Source organism: Chinchilla lanigera, unplaced genomic scaffold (assembly GCF_000276665.1).
Source record: "Chinchilla lanigera isolate Chin_1 unplaced genomic scaffold, ChiLan1.0 scaffold00009, whole genome shotgun sequence".
Taxonomy (NCBI): Eukaryota; Metazoa; Chordata; class Mammalia; order Rodentia; family Chinchillidae; genus Chinchilla; species Chinchilla lanigera.
In genome coordinates, this window is record NW_004955410.1 from 7572416 (window position 1) to 7590409 (window position 17994).

A 17994-nucleotide genomic window follows, 5' to 3' on the forward strand; every position below is an offset into this window, starting at 1 on the left:
GGGCCACCATGCCTGGTGAAACTTTCATCCTTAAAGCCACCTACTGTAATACTGCAGGGGTAGATGCTACTGGGAGGTGATCATACTGGCATCATAAATGTCTGACATGTTACTGATTCAATTATTTCCGTTCAACAGAAAATAATAGTCCCATAACACTAATATTTACACCAAAGTCTATAAAAACTCACACCAAGTAGGTTAAATAAAAATTCAAAGTAACCTACATAAAACTGCTTTTCCTGCACTGTTCCTAAGCAACACAACAAGGCAATTTTAGTACAACTTAAATAGCCTCATGCCACGTCGTTAGCTGCTGCCAAATGAATCCAACAAAGTTTTCAGAACATGCTGGACTCCAGCTGTGAGGCGCACTGAACAGAGTCCGTGGTGGACAGCTCAGGGACATGGTGTCCAACCTTAGGAAGCATCCTGTGAGCCAGCCTCACTCCCCAGGACGTGAAAAGGTACAATCAGAGACCCCCATCGGAAGAGGGACGCTACTATCAACCGAGAGTATCAATGCGGGGTGTGGATTAGCACTGAGGGATGTGTAATGTGACAGAAACAGACAGAGAAGGGCTGGAAGAACAGGTAGGAGGAGGGTGTGGACAAAGGAGGACACCTGCAGGCAGAGGATTCCTGCGACGGTGGGAAGGCGTCATGGAGAACTCCTTCTGGGTGAGGTGGCGGGGGACAGACGGAAGGAACTTCCAGGGAGATGAGCCTGTGGAGCTTACAGAAGCATCCGATGCAGGAGTGAGTGTGGCTGAAAGCCAGGCAGCAGGACAGGACAAACTTCCCGTATTCACCCGGTTCTTGCCTGCATGTGTACCAACCACTTGGACTGCTTTTCTTACCAGCTGAAGGACTCACTAACTTTCAAACTAGAAAGGACTTTTATAAATGAAATAATCCCTTGGAGACGAGGTTTTTGTGTATTCTCATTTCGAGCAGAACTTCCCCAAGTTATTTTGTATACCAGTATTTTCTACATAAGACAGCTACATAGAAGGCCACAAAAGAAAAAAGGGCCAGAATCTAATTGTCAAGTATTTAAGGACATCTTATCAGCTGCAGAGCAAAAATAAGAAACCTTACATTTGAGAGAAAAATATTCAGAATCCAATACATCTAAAAAGGAAAACAACCACAACAGAAATAAAGACTATTATAATGCCAACGGCACTGCCCTGACCCCTTTAGAACTGAGAACCCTGGGGTCGACAGCACTAACACTGGCATACTTTATGTAGAGGATAAAAGGCATCTGCGCATACCATACACGTTTGCTTACTGAATGCTTCTAAATCCAAATCAGTGTGACACAGGACCTAGACCTCCTACTCTGAAAGTCATTGCTAGGGTAACTACCTCTAATGAACACTGCTAGTCTTAAGAGTCTTGTATTACCAAGTAACACTTCAAATAATTCCTACAAAAACAATTCTAGAACAAAGTACACTTGAATTTTTGCCCAGTGAATTAAGTTGTGAGGCAAATAACAAGCAGCGGTTTATTACCGTTTCTCACAGCAGACGCTCAGAACAGTGATACATGTTCTCAAATGCTTCTGTTCAATCACACGCTGCCAAGATGACTCTCCCCAACTGGTTGGATTCTACACTAACTGGGATTTACGATATTCAACCACATATACCATTTAGAAAACAAGAATCTTAAGAGTAAAATGTTATCAAGAATAATCTTTTTTCCTTTTATCCATTTACCCGTCCACTTTTACATGAATTTGTGATTTTGATCTGAATTGTCCCTCAAAGGCTCAGTGGTGAAAGCTTGCCCACCCCCAAAATATTCAGAGGCAGAGCTCTTGAGCAACAGTTGGCTCATGACAATCCTGATGGCACCAAGGCACTGATCAACACACCTATGGACTCATAACTGAATGCAGGGAGGGGAAAATACGGGGGTGGGGGGATGACACCTTGCTGGACGAAGTGGATCTGGCCCAGACCTTCCTATCCTGTCCCCTCTGCCCCTCCGGAGCAGCTCCACTCTGCCACTCTCTTCAACAGGGATGCTGCCTCACAAGCAGGCCTACAAACCACTGAGCCAGCAAGGGACAAAAAAGAAAAAAAAAAGATGAACCAAAATGAATCTTCCCTCCTTTTAAGTTATTCATGTATTCTGTCACAGCAACAGAGAGCTAACACAGAATCCACCCATGGATACTCTCTCTGTCTCTCTCTCTCTCTCTCTCTCTCTCTCTCTCTCTCTCTCACACACACACACACACACACACACACACACACACACACACACACACACACACACACGATCATGGTCCTACTGAGTTATACCGCTGAGAGATACACAGGCACCTAGACTATGAAAAGCCCTGTATGAGGTTCTAATCCTGCTTTTAACAGAATGTATCTGCATTATTAGGTGACGCATGATCTGTGTGGGTATCAAGGAGTGTGTGTTTACTGCCAGGTAAAAATAAAGCAAGTTTGAAGAAACCACTCATTTGCTAGCGGGTATGGTATAACATTTTTCTCATGTTCCTTAGTTATCTGTGAATCTCTGATCCATTTGACAGAAACACTCTACTGCCAAAATTATAATCCTAGTATAGGGCTTGTAATTTAATTAAAAAGAATCAATGTATTGAAACCTAATAAAGATCAAGTAAAAGGAAAATGGAGACGAGAGAGCAATGCAGTATTTATCATACATTTCCTAGAAGTTGTTCAAATAGAGTGAAAGCTTTAAGTAAAACTGCACATTACAAGAGAAGAATGTTTTATATTTTAAAAAAATTAGTAGTGATTGTATATAGGTATATAGAGAAATATGTAAGGATAATATAGAGAATTATTTTTCACTTCCATTTTTTTAAGAAAATGACTGTTTAAAACAGCTATATTTCTAGCCAGGCACAGTAGCACAGCTATAATCCCAGCACACTAGCAGGTAGGTAGAAGGATTCCAAGTTAGAGCCCAGCATGGGCAACTTAGTGAGACACTGCCTCAAAATTTTAAAAAAGGGCCAGAGATGTAGCTCAGTGTGAAAGCCCTACATTCAATCCCTAGTACTACAAAAATAATGAACAAATAAAAAATAAATGAGCTATATTCTAAAATTTAAGAACCTTAATTTGAAATTAATCTTACATTTATGAAATATTTTTTAAAGTTTAAAGAAAAGAATATCAGTTACTCAGTATTTTGAAATAATGAACACCTCCTTTTATATAAAATGATAAAAAGAATGAACATTGTATTCTATATTACAAAATATTTGCCCATAATGAGAATGGGTTGTGTAACAAGCTTTAACTGAACAGCAACCTGTATGCTAATGAAGGAAAAAAAGGTCACATATGCAAACTTTCAAAACCTACAGCTGTTATCTGGCTAAGAAAGTAAACACAGATTCCTGCGTATCATGGCTCAGTAGTGGATTACCTTAATGCACTCAGACCACAGTTTGGTAACAAATCTGTCACTTGGCAAGTGAACATATTTTAAACAAATATTCTGGGATATGGACAAAATCATTTCATAGGGGAAAAGGAAATCAAAGGTTATAAAATTTTGCAACTCAATAGGTTCAATGATAAAGATTTAAGAAAACTGTACCAAAAATATAGCTCATCACCTTTAAGAACAAGGTGATTATATATAAAACAAAGTAAGAATCTATAAGAAAAGAGAAAGAAATGAAAAACAGTATTTGTTATCAGGTCACAATTTTGAATATCCAATAAGATTTCTTAAGACTAAAATGATACTAGATGATAACATACCAAAAAAAGAGACTTAATGGTAGCCTCACACTTCTGCTTAGTTAAAAAGTACAGCATATATATACACAAATGGTTATAAAACTTCATGCCAAGAACAAAATAAAATTCACATAGAATCAACTTACAATTAGTTAGGAAGGGGTAGAAGAGACTACAGTAAAATGTTTAAGAAGTGATTTATATTTAAAACAATAATCAATTATGACTTTTCACCTAAGATCTCCCCCCCCCCCCCGCTGCCCCGTACCGGGAATCGAATTCAAAACCTTGCGTGTGCCAGGCAAGCACTGCATCGCTGAGCTAAATCCCCAGCCCCAAGATCTTTTCTTTTTTTTTTTTGCTTTTTTTTTCCGGTACCAGGAATCAAACTCATGACCTTGCGCTTGCCAGGCAGGCGCTGTGCCACTGAGCTAAATCCCCAGCACCCCCAAGATCTTTTCTTAATGAGACACCTATTTATCTTACACTTTTCCTCCTGCCTCATTTACGTCATTTAATTTGTATTGGAATCATTAAAAATCCATCACACTAGAGACAAAAACTGGAAGCAGTGAGTTAATATAGGTTAGATAAAAATAGTAGTTGATATGGATAATCTCCTGTTAAAACCAATTTAACAGTTAAACTGAATACCACATCTTTTTCAAAAGTAAAATGATTCACAGGTCTAGAAAACCTACCCCTTCACCAGTAATCTTCTGGGTTCCATGAATTTCATACAATTGTAGTTGTTTTTCAAACAGTTGTGCAATAGCTCTATGAACAAGTTCATATTGCTCCTATTAGGAAGATAAATGACAAATGGTAAAGATTTAAATAAAACAAGGAAGCATTTAATATAGAAACATCACTCAGAAAGTGAAATAAACAACTATACCTTTGTTTGAACTGCAGAATGCCTTTGTGTTCTCATTTCTTGTATTAAATTAAATACATTAAATTCCTCTGGTATTTTCTAAAACAAAGAATTTAGTATAGACACATCAATTTTGGACAACATCAAGAAAACAGCAAAATACTCATCAACTTTTCAGGCTAGACACCTGCAAACATCTCCTGCACCACCTGCCATGTATCAGACACTGTGCGGCACTGTGGACACAAAGCCAGCTTGACCCTCAGCTGGAAAGCTGGGGAGCCGGATGTGTGACAAACAGAAAGTGAAAGAAATACACACATGCATGGCAGACTCAACGTACAACTTATCTAGGGAGTTGAGAATTTCTTGTGGATAAAAACTTGATGGGAAGGGGAAGGGCAGAAGAAAAAAGGTATCTGGGATCACACTGGAAATGTAAGAAAGGTTTGACTTCCTCCCCAGGCCAGCGTCTCCTGGCCTGGCTCTGTCATGAACCATTATAGGAGCTAGGTAAGAATACAGACACCACAGGCTTCATCTTCAGGGAACGAACGGGTGTGAAACAACTTAGACAATTCCTGTCCATTTGGAACTGTGACTATCAACAGGCAATCTTGCCGTGAGTATATCCTGATATTCTGCTAATTTTTCCATCAAAAAGATGCAAATAAACAGAGGAGAAGCTGGTTGAGGTTTACTGAAGGAGAACTACTAGAACTTGGTGAAGAGTATTTTGGAATGATAAGAAGAATTGAAAATGATTTGCAAGTTTACTGCTTTGAAGTCTTTATAGACAACAAGAGAGTTTCCCATCAGCTCACACCTAAGACGTAAGGTTATATTAATGTTAAAGACAAATTCAATCAAATGGAGACTATGATCAAAATACACAACTTTTGGAATGTTCTGAACATTTCAAAATTCTGAAGAAACTTTCAAAATTTTGTTGGGTTGCATTCATTTAAATGCCTCTTCCCATACCAGTTTTAGTCTTTGACTTTTATGGTCAATGACAAAATTTTTTTTAAATCAACGGCAAAATCTTAATTAAAATTTTCACTGAAAAATGTTCATGGAATTGTAGATTTTGAATGATACAACAGTAAAATTTAAGCTCAGGGGACTTCTTAAGGCACTATTTAAAAAAAATATTACCGGGGGGTGGGGAGGGTGTGGAATACATGGCAGGCAAATAGGGAAAGATGGGGGAAGAAACAAAAAGGATGAGATAAACTAAACACAGCACTGACTTTATTCTTGCAAAACACAGACTGAGAAACTGTTAATCTATAAAGGATTAAAAGCATGTCCATAATGCACAGAAAATTAATGCATTATAGAATTAACAAAAGAACCAAATACACATACAATGAAGAAACCTGTGTTTCTCAAATCTGTAGCAGGATGGAGTGCTGTGCCTACTTATCTTTGTATCTTCCACTGAATCAAGTACAATTTACTAGAAACACTTGTGGTAGAAACAACAACCCTAACACTAACAGTAATGCAAAGTAATAACAAACTAAAGTCCTACAGGTGCTAAATGATAGAGGCAGAACTTTAATATGCACAGTTTGGCTCCAGTTGGTATTTGTAACCCCTGCACTATAGCATCTCCAGTAGGGAGTAAATATTTATTGAACATGGTACACTTAAACCAAGGGTAAATATGAAAGGTCTAAGTTCACATCCCTAAGGCAGGCACTCATTCCCCCAGAACAGAACCTGTCCAATACATCAACTCAAGGAAATGTGCTGCATTTATACGTATATTGGAGACAGGGTCTTCCTACGTAGTTCAGGCTGGTCTTGAACTCTAGATAGCCCAGGCTGGCCTTGAACTGGAAACAATCCTCCTGCCTCAGCCTCCTGAGTGTTGGGATTACAGGCATGCGCCACCACACCCAGCTACCTTTTCAAATCTTCTTACATGGAAAAACTAATTCTGAAAAAGTAACATGTAATGCAAAAGGCATGCTATCATTCTGTGCAATTAAGCTTGAAATTCCAACAGATCAGCTGGACATAATTCTACATAAAAATTATTCTTACCCCAGCTTTTAGTAAATTCCAGGTATAATCGATCGCACAAATGGCACCTGTTCTTCCACAGCCTGCACTAAGGGTATAAAGTTTGAAAGAACAATTTGATATTTATGACAAAAAAATAAACATGAACGGACATGTTAACATTCAGTAACGAAAATAAATTTATTTATTTATGTATGTATGTATGTATTTAGGAGACAGGGTCTGCCTATGTAGTTCAGGCTGGCCTCGAACTCACTATGTAGCCCAGGCTGGCCTTGAACTCACTGATCCTCCTGCCTCAGCTTTGTGAGTGCTGGTACTACAGGATGTGCGCCACCACACCTGGCTTGAAAGATTATTTAAGAAACAAAATATTCTACTCATTTAGTAAACAAATTATAAAATACACACATGACATCATCGTTAACAGTGTTTATATCTTTTTAAAATCTAATTCAAGAAACGTCTACAGGTGACTCAATTATTTTGAGGGTTTACTTTGGAAGCCTAATTCTACCTCGGGAAACTGTGGAGCTTACGAGACGCTCCAGAGACACACACATTCTCTGTTTAGGGTGACTTGTGTTCTGGAGCGGGCCGGGAGACAGCCAGCACTTCCCTCCGCAACACGGGAGGCGGAGGTGGAGACAGCCACCGCCAGGTGCTGTGCGGCAGCACCAGTGCTGCGCCGAGAGCAGAGATGCTGATGTGGCTTTGGTGAGCAATGAAAACATGCTCCAGGCATCACAGGAGTCATTTTTAGGCAGAAGAAGTTGTATTTTAGGGCGTATTTTGAAATTTTTCTTACTATCAGTAGTTTCTTAAACATGTAACCTAGTAATTCTGACAAGCAGTACTTATAAGCAACCTAATTATTAGTACGACTTTTAAAAGCTCTTAATAGTAAACATTACATTAGTCATATAAGAGGTTAGATAGTGAGCATATGAACTGCTGTTTAAAACAGCCAAAATCAGAAGTAAATACATGTTAAATATAAAGTAGTACAGTCATAGTATAGAAAATGCAGAAATATTCTTTTAAAAATATGGTATACACTATCTGTACAATGAAAGGGTACAACCTAAAGCTTTAACAATGGTCATTACTAGTGGAAAAATAATTTCCTTTCTCTTTTTTGTCGATGTGCTTTCTAAGTCATTGTAGTTGACAAACTATTAAAAATATTCAATGATGCATTTTTAAAAATCCAAAATGTTCCTACTGAAACAGACTTATGAACTATACTCACTGACTAAATACCAATGATGGAAAGTAGTACCAGCAAATAACACTGACTGACTTGCAAAGAAGTCAAAACAAAGCAATTTATTTTCTACAGTGACATACTTTTCCTCCCGAACAAGCTAACTATTTAATTCACTGGTCAACTAATCACCGGATTAATTATGGAAAAATTTATTTTAATTGACCAGGTTGTTGGCTGATTTCCAAATCTCTACTAGCAAGTCAATTTCCTAGGCCACAAATAAAAAGCAGCCCTGTTAGCCAGGCATGGTGCACAAGTCTGATATACCAGCACTTTGAGGGGCTGATGCAGGAGGATTGCAAGTTAGAGCTACCTCTCTATTTAAAGAAAAGTAAGAAAAATTGCAGGGGCCGGGGAGCTCAGTGGTACAGCACCTGCCTGGCAAGTGCTATGTCCTGAGTCTGATTCCCCACACCAAAAAAATAAAAAAATAAAAAAATAAAAATTTGTGACTGTTTAAATAATCAGTAAATTTCTCTGTCTAAACATTTTTATTTAGTTTGTGTAACAAACTGGTAGTAGGTACAAGTACCTTGAAAGATAAACTCATGAAAGTTTTATGGACTAACTACAATGATTATAAAGTCTTTACAAGAAACTAATATAAATTAAAAATTTAAGACCATAAAAATTGCCTCAGCATTCAGGTAGCTCTATACTATTTAGCAACCCATACACTAAGACATCTAATAAAATTCCAAAAATTAGGTTTTAAAACATCCTACATTATACATCCCAAAGCTACTGCAAACATTTAATATTTTCATGACTAGTTCAATTTTTTACATTTCCTTACATTCCTGAAGCCACAATAAATTTAGCTTTTAAAAAAGTGAAGTCAAATTGGCTCCTGTATTTTTGTTTAGTATAGTTTTGTGTCTCATTCCTTACTAAATTCCTTGAGGAAAAAGAGCCATCCAAATGAGGCTGTCCACTTTCTTAAGCTTGTTAAAGATGGCAACAATGAGTTCCCCCTTTGAACAGTTACAGGCCACAATCTGGAAGCCCATTGGAGTAGAGAAGCTGTCAGGTAAGACAGGGAATAAAAGAGTGGCAATATCTAAAGAGCCAAGATCATACAGGAATTATGACTGATCAGCCAGAATGCTCATCCTCAATTTCCCTGACCTTAAAAAAAGGAAAGGGACTGGAATGCTTGCTTGCTTTTCATTATAAGCAGGATCAAGTGGCTTATGTGTTAGAAAAATAACCAGAGAGCAGAAGTAACCCAAAATACTCAATTAAGAACAGTTGGCTACCTTAATGCTGTTTTATTTTAGATAAAATATGTAACAGAATTAACCTCTACTCTGCTCCATGCATGTAAAATTAGCTATAGCAGCCCCCTCAAATGAAGTCTCAGATTCATATTCCCAAAAGCCAAAGGCAGAGGTTTACATAATTGCTTACATGCAACTAATCTGCAAAGAACAGCTGAATTTCAAACATTAACTCAATCAATGAAACAATTTCTACATATTATATATAAATACTTTAAACAAGGAAGCCAGTAATCATCCAGCCTCAGGTAATCCCTAAAATAATCTTGCTATAAAGCATAATTTAATAATGATATCTTAGTAAATGTGTATCAATAGTTTATATTACCTTGCTGTAAGAATGATAGCTTCCTGCTCTATCTACATTTCAGTAGCCATAAAATACAATTTCATGATATGACAGGCAATGCTGCAAACGTGGAACCTGATGTTTTCAGGAATGGAAACAGCATTTGAGTTCTTCATCAATTCTAAAACGCACTTTTTAATTTACATGGCAACAGCTCTGAAATTAGTACATCTCATGTCAAAGACTTGTCAAACAATCTCTTCCCCTTGAAAATGGCAATAACTTCTCATTTTAATGTACATAAAGTAACAGTGTGTCTTAAAGCCAGGGGTGTCTTAGATCAATATATACATACATATCTAAATGTATTAAAAAAATCTGACACCAATGATATAATGCCAGTATCACAAAAAATTGCCTCACCATTTTATCTGAGAAACTGAGTTGAAAAATTATTAATTTCATTTTATTCTTAATGCAAGCTTTAATCTCCTTAGGAAAAAACAGTAATGTCTGATTCATAAGACCTCCACCCACATAAAAATGTTTGTAAGTCTTTGTTTTTGCTTGTGATTAATACCGAGAATACTACTAAACTGACGCTGAATGGCAGAGCGAAGAACGAGGCTAAACTGGTACAGCAGAGTACAGCTACAGCTCCCTACCGCGAGAGGAGCCTTTTGAAATAAATGCTGTTGTAATGGTAAATTTACACAGTCTATCAATCAGATTAGATGACATCAATTTAAGGCTGTAGTTTTAAATATACTATAATAAGGCTAGGAGCAGTTTAGGATAAATATGAAAGATCTAAGTTCACATCATATTGACTCAGAAATAAAAACTTACTGAATTTACATCATACTTTAAGTACTGTATCCATACACGTGGAAAACTCTTTCGTACCTGCAGTGAATACAAATTGGCACGTCTTCGTGCTCTTGGTACTTCCTCATTAAGCTTATCATATCCAGGATGGAGTCAAATGATGAAGGGACATCATGGTCAGGCCAGTTCACATAATGAAACTGATACAGCCTACGAGATTCCTTCATAAAAAGTAGAAAATCAGTATCCATGAAAGTACCATTTATAATTTTTTTTTTTTGAGGCAGGGTCTCGATACGCGGTTCAGGCGGGCCTTTCTGCCTCAGCCTCCTCAGTGCTGGGATTTCAGGCAGGAGTCACCATGCCTGGCTACATTTGTAAATTTAAAAACTACATTTCATTCAGTTGTCATTTACAAGATATTTGTGAGGTGTTCAACATTATCTTAAAAGGAAAAACGCAAATAAATGACAGCTTGTATTTTTTAATTGCTTATCACACATGCTAATTACTGATGTCAATGGCTCCACATGTGACAGTTTATTTTACTCTCCCTGAGGAAGGTAGTATTGATAAGGAAACTGAGACAGAAAGATTAAATAATCTGCATAAACTGCCAGAGGAGATGACAAATGTGGGATCCAACTCAGGTGGCCCTACCTCTTGAATATTCCTGTTACCATAACACTATGTACGCTAATTCATCCACACTATTACATAGACCAAGAAAATATTAAACTAAAAAAGAACCCAGAAACCAATGTATCCAACCTCAACCCATTTGTCTTATTAATTAATATAGATCAGTTCTCAAACTATGGTCTGTGTAGGTCCTTGTGACTTCTCAATACTTAGGGGTGAAAGTGGGGAAATGTGAATTTTAAACTATTTTTGGAATACCACCAAGGTGCTATTTACCTTTTCCTTTAACAGGCTAGTAGAAGACATGCTGGTATATTCCTGTCTTTAAAGCTTTTCTCAATTTTAATTTCAATTGCAGTCAATCTTAAAAGATATAACCCACATAAATAAAAGCTCTCTGAGAGCACCAGTAATCTTTAAGAGTGTAAAGAAGTCACAAAATGATGTCAGAAAATGTTCTGAGAACTGTTATTCTAGGAGTTAGTAGAAACAACAGGGCTTAGAATCTGGGCCAAACTATACAAGCCATTTCCTGAGTCCTGCAGGTGACCACTTCACGTCTCAAAGCCTCTGCACACCCTGCTATGGGATGCAGGGGAGCGGCTGTCCTACTGCTGATTTTCCCGACGGACCACAGTTCAGTAAGGTACTCAGAGATGGAAAAAAGCAACCGAAGTACACTAACTCACTCAGCTGAAAGGACATGTTAAAGCTGCAGGTTGGAAGTACTGGAACTATCCACTAATGAACAGGAAGGAACAAGGTCTTTTAAGGCATTATTTCAGGATGCTACTTATAATGACCCAAAAGTTAAGATACTAAAAACAAAGATGAGACAGCTGGGAGGCATTTTTCCAACGACCAATAGACTTTTCCTCCATTCTATCCTACAGAAATTATCATTTTTTAGTAACTCTGAAATGCTGAAGTCAACAGCCTCAAGAAAAATAATACATATCTGAATGAAGATTTGGCTTGGAAGGTGACCTGTTTCATCCTAAAATATTATAAACTAGTAAAGGTGAGTAACAATTATGTAAATAATACTAAAATCTGCTTGCTGCAACAGAGGAAAACAATTTGTAGCAAGAAAGCATAATTATACCAAGTATAACAAATGTAACTCAGGGAAAGCTTCTTTAAATAAATTACGATTTATTATTGTGCAACTGGATAAGCATAAGGCTCATACACTAAATAAAACACTATCCTCTGAATTTCTTCATTATTTTATCTAACTAAAACCATTCACAAATTTCCTTAACTATAGAAGAAAGAATACTCTTTGTATATCTTCTCTTCGAAAACTATTCTTAGAGAGTGTCTAATAGAAAGTACTTACATTTTGAAATTCAAGTAACAGTGTCCTAATGAAGTAATCTGGTCTTGCCTGCTCATCTTCCTAAAGACAAGAAATGTTGTAAGTGAAAACATTAAAACAAAAAACATACATATATCAAAACAAAATACTTGAAGTCCATAATATAACATTAAACTTTAAAATCCCTTCTTTATAAGCGGGTATACAGTTCAAGGGTTGAGTGCTTGCCTCAGTGGTAGAGGGCCTCAGTTCAATCACCAGCACAACAAGGAGGCTGGTAGAGACACCTGGGAATGAGGCTCACTGTAAGGTCACCAAAAAAACCTATCCCCCAACTTAACCCTCCACATGTCAAAATGAGCACATTCTAACCAGAGCCCCTGAGTATTTACTGCATATTAAATCCAAAGAGTTCAAGTTGATTTTAGTTTCAACAATAAAAAAATCACATTGCATTTATAAAGTAGACAGCCTAATGCAGCTTGAATTCTTTTCGATATCAACACAGGAAGCACTAACTTTAGGTATGTATACACATCAGAGGAATTCAGAAGCTTTGAAATAAAAATATGAAAATTATAAATGAGATCTGGAATCCACTGATGACAAGTAGAATAACAAAAAATATATTCTGTTTTATAGAAGAGAAAGACAAGGCTGAGAATTTAGCTCAGTGGCACAGCGCCTGCCTGGCAAGCACAAGGTGGTGAGTTTGATTCCCGGTACCGAGAAAAAAAAAAAAAAGAAGAGAAAGACAAAGGCAATTCTGGGACAGAAAATTCAACAGTTAACTTTGTGCATCAGGTTGGTCAGGCTATAGAGAGCCTGGGGAGTGTGTTATTCTGTGTACTTCTATGAGGGAGTTTTTTAGGTGACTTGGACATGTAGACTCATGGCTTTGAATAGAGTAGAGTATTCTTCACAATGACGGGTCCCGTCCAATCACCTGCAGGTCTGAGTAAACCGAAGGCCCAGCCTCCCACAGCAAGAGCGATTACCCAGGCCCTTTGTCCATCCATAGCATCAGCCCTTCCCAGTTCTGCACCTGCTGCTGCGGAGGGAGCATTAGCTCTCTGGGCCTGCCGGCTTCCAGCCTTGGACTGCACCGGCAGCATCGCCCTCATCCCCCACCCAGCAGGATCTGGGCTTGCCAGCCTCCTTAATTTCGCGAGCCAATTGCTTAAAATAAAACTCCTTGCACACAGTACTCTTCCATTACCCCTACACACCTATCTTACTGGTTCTATTTCTCTGAAGAGTCCTCACCAATACAGGGAAATTGTTTCATTTCATAGGTGCTCAATCATGGCTTCTCAGTTGAAAAATAAAATATTATTTTGTGTAGGTGTTTAAGAAAGATGGTATCATCTGGCACCTAAAGAAAATTATCCCAATGCTTGGCTCACTAGGATTTTACTTTTGTATGTCCTCTTATTCTGTTTTTCCCCTTTCTTTCTTGTTTTTAAATTCATTTTCTCTGATCTCTCCTGCATAAATTTTTGAGCTTGAATTCATTTCCAGAGATCATCGAAAGTATAAGATGTACATTTTAAGTTTCATTATCAAATTATCTTCCATTATGGATCAATATTAACATCCAAGAAGAAGTAAAATTTTCACATAATTGTAACAACTTGGGAAAAGATAACAGATATGAATGGTTAACATTACATGCTGTGCTTCAGTCATAAGGTCTTTCTCATTTTTCTGATTTGAAATAAATACACCAATTTCCAAATAAATCATTCAAAGCACACAGTTACTGTTTACTCATATATACATAATTACCATCAAAGGCTAACACAAAAATTGATGTACAATACAGTGAAGTTATGCATTTATTAAAAGTCCCAAAGCATTTAAATTTCAAAGTAGATAAATAAACATTACTATTATTTATTATAAGTTAATGTAGGTTTATATAGAATTGTAAGACACTTGGGTTTGTACCACATTGCAATGTAATTTTTAAACAATGTAACAAAAATAGGTACTTACACAAGAAATTTTAAATGGTGCAAACGTTATAGGGTCTTCCCCATACAAAGGCCAATAGCGCTCACATTTTTTCTGTTGTCAAAGAAAAAAAGGTAAAATTTTGTGTTTTCCTGAGATTAGCAGGCAAGGAACTAGCAGCGATAAATAAGCCGTATTCTAGTATCATTAATGCTCAGTCACTGGGTCCTCACTAAGGTTGGTTCTGAAAACTTAATGAGTAACAGTGTGTAAACTGTCTGCCACTACCTCCTATGTTTCCGGGGTACACCAGATTTCTCCCTTTAAAAAAGAAAAAGTGCTTTCAATAAGTAGCCAGCACATGGAGGTCCATTAAGGAGACAGAGGTCCAGCACAAGTTTTAATGCTCTAATGTGACAATCTCTAGCGCCCTGGCTAAATTCCCATGAAGTGTAAATTCCAGAACACAGTGGAAAGAGAATATTTTGCTTGGTATCAGAAGAATTCTCCAAGTATAAGTTTTACTGTTTTATTGGCTGCTAATTCTTTATCTGTAAAAATAGGAACAATAAAGCCAAGCATGGTGCCACATGCCTATAATCCCAATACTCAGGAAGGCTGAATCAGGAGGATCTCTGAGTTTGAGGTCAGCATAGGATACCAGTGAGCTCAAGGCCAGTCTGAATTACATATAGAGATATCTCCAAAATACTAATAAAGGGGCTGGGGATTTAGCTCAGCGGCAAAGCGGCTGCCTGGCAAGCGCAAGGTCGTGAGTTCGGTTCCCGGTACCGGAGAAAAACCAAAATAAATAAATAAATAAACAAAATACTAATAAAAAAGGAACAATAACCTATATTTTATAGGATTATTTTGTGTACTAATTAAGAGTGTATTTCAAATGTTCTAGTGACGTAACAAATCCTAAGTATAATGTAGTATTTTAGCTATCCAATTTTATTTGAGATTACAAGTATAAGCAGTTTCCCATCTTTCCTTCCCTTTTCAAATTGGTACAGGAATAGTGCAACACAATTTTCATTGGTTTCTAACACCAATCCCCTTGATTTCGAAAAGTAGGTAAGTGAATAAAAAGCCTAACCTGATAGAATACACAGCATGTGGTGATTTCTCGTTCTAGGAAATGATGCAATTTTTATGAAGATCCAATAAAATGAAAGCTTATAATTTACCATCTAGCTTAAAATATACATTCTAGCAGTAAAAACTATATCAATTCATGAATTAAGTTTAATTGATAAATAAAATATTGTATGTGTTAAGTGGGGTAACATGATACTTCAATAGATGTATACATGTGTAATGTTTAAATGAGGTTAAATATACCCATCGACTCATTTATCATTTTTATGATAAAAAATTATAAAATCTTTTCTTTTAGCTTCCTGAAATATATAGTACACTACTATTATCTAGTCACCCTACTAAAAAACCACAGCAGAAATTCTTCCTCCTAACCACAGTTCATGAATTTCTTTTCTTTTTTTTGAGACAGGGTTTCACCATGTAGTTCAGGCTGGCCTTGAACTCACTTTGTAGCCCAGGCTGGCCTCAAACTCACAGTGATTCTCCTGCCTCAGCCTCCTGAGTGCTGGGATTACGGGCATGGGCCACCATACCCAGCATGAGTTTTAAATTAAATTCTCATAGTTCCAAAAATAGTAAGTGGAGTCATTTACACTTATGAACTGAATGAACTATAAGTTGACTATACTGAATATATGGCAATAAACTAGACATTAATGTTCTAGACACTTAATGAAGTCACAGATTACCTCCCCAAACTCCTTTCCTAGCAGTTTTAAAAAAATGAAATGAAATTGTTTAGAGAATTGTTTTTTTTTTATTTTTATACTTTGATCCTCTATTTGGTAAGGTTTTAATCTTTTAAATTAAACAGAAAACAAGTTGTGGGAGATTACATTAGGCAGGAATGGAAAGCTGTATGGATAATATGCCGCTGACTCAGCTGAGAGTTATATTGGTGGTATAAAACTAGTAACACCTGATACCAAAGTTCTGTGCCAAATATCATAGATGCACAACCTGCCATTCTGCAAGGTGCACATTCACGTGGAGATGGGACCCTGAGGCTGCAACAGCAGACCACAGCATGGTCAAAGTGCTGAGGAAGAGTAGATTTCCCTGGGTCCTCATCTCTGCTCTTTCTGTTAGGTCACATTCAAGGTCAGATCAGCCAATAAATTATAAGTCTTTACTCAAAATCTAGTACAGGCTGAGAACTGCTAATCCGAAAGTCTGAAACCAGAAATGCTCTAAAAGTCAAAGATTTTTGAGCTGGTGCTCAAAGGTTTCAGATTCTGTAGGTTGTTCAGCTGGCAAAGTTTAGGCAATTATTTCAATATCTGAAAAACTCCAAACTCTAACGCTTTTGGTTCCAAACATTTCAGACCAGAGGGAGATCAATACCTCTCTCTCTCCCTCTCCCTCTCCTTTCCTTTCTCTCTCTCTCTCTCTCTCCCTCCCTCCCTCCTTTTGTGATGGATATGGCAGTTGAATCCACAGCCTTTGCACTGGGCTAATTCCTAGCCCTTTGGCTCAATCATTAAATTACTCAAGCTGGGCTCAAACTTTCAATCCTCCTGCCTCAGCCTCCCAGAGTATCACAGGCATGTGTCACCACACCTCACTTCAGACAAGAGCTCCTCACTTGGGAGAAGGGAAAGAAGGAGAAATTTTGTATGTATGTGTATACAGGATAGTTAACATAGTTGTTCTACTGTCTTCTACTTCTTTGCTGAAAGAAACTGTCAATGAGTCCTTAATTGATCAGTATTGCATGTCTGTTTTCATGAGAAACCCCTTTGAAGATATCAATATGTAATACAACAAGCATTGTTAATTTCCTACTACTTTGTTTGTAACTCTGTATTGTCTGTATTGTTCTTTTGCTATTTTGTAAAAGGTTGTCTGTCTGTTAATGTTTTCCTCCTTTTATTTTTAAAATTTTTTTTAAAAAAAAGAGCTCCTCACTTGGTACTAACAAAACACTAAAAATCACAAAATCTTTCCTTCAAGAAACTACACTCAGTATAACTTAATTTTTCATCAGGCAGTGTTACCCCTGAAAAATAATGAGCTCATTAACAGAATGAAAAGAAAAAGTCCTAAACCTTCACAGTAACCTAATATAAGCTGAGTAAAATTTAAATTTCCTAATGCAACCAATTAATAGTAACAGTGCATGCTAACAATACCTGAATGGTTTTATTGTTAATTCCTAAAGTATATTTCCTAACTTCAGACTGTTCATTTTCTGTCCAGTATTATCTAATGTGTATACAGTATAGTTCAGGAGGATCAAGTAACAGAAATTATGTTAAAATGTTTCCCAATTATTTATATAACATTCCACATAACTAAAAGGCAGAGTAACTTCTTTTTTGTAACATATCCATTACTGAAATGTAGCTTTAAGAATTTTTACCTCTTAAAAATGATTTTTAGTTTACTAACAAACTACATTGCAACAAAACCTCAAATAAAATAAAATCTGTACATAACTTGCACTTCACATGTGTGTCCTATGTTTACAGAAGGCCACATTTGAAGTTTTACTTAAGTACCTAGTTTTAAATAAACATATTATTTCCTAAGAAGACTTCAGAAATGACACTATGGTTTCTATATTTTAAAATTAACTTACACACAGTATCAGATTAAAAGAAAATCAGAGTGAGGAATTTTCTTATCTAAGCTTTGA

At 36.9% G+C, this 17994-nt stretch overlaps 1 protein-coding gene across 1 annotated transcript in view; it reads right to left on the reverse strand.

Annotated features, from left to right (window-relative positions):
- Positions 1–17994, reverse strand: part of Ptpn12 (protein tyrosine phosphatase, non-receptor type 12) — a 42888-nt gene that overhangs the window by 16133 nt on the left and 8761 nt on the right. The window contains exons 5-10 of the mRNA XM_005377213.2: positions 14292–14363; positions 12315–12374; positions 10409–10551; positions 6685–6751; positions 4651–4728; positions 4454–4552 (exon numbers count right to left, since the gene is read on the reverse strand). Coding sequence (XP_005377270.1) covers positions 4454–4552; positions 4651–4728; positions 6685–6751; positions 10409–10551; positions 12315–12374; positions 14292–14363 — 519 coding nt within the window. The remainder of the gene's footprint in view (positions 1–4453; positions 4553–4650; positions 4729–6684; positions 6752–10408; positions 10552–12314; positions 12375–14291; positions 14364–17994) is intronic.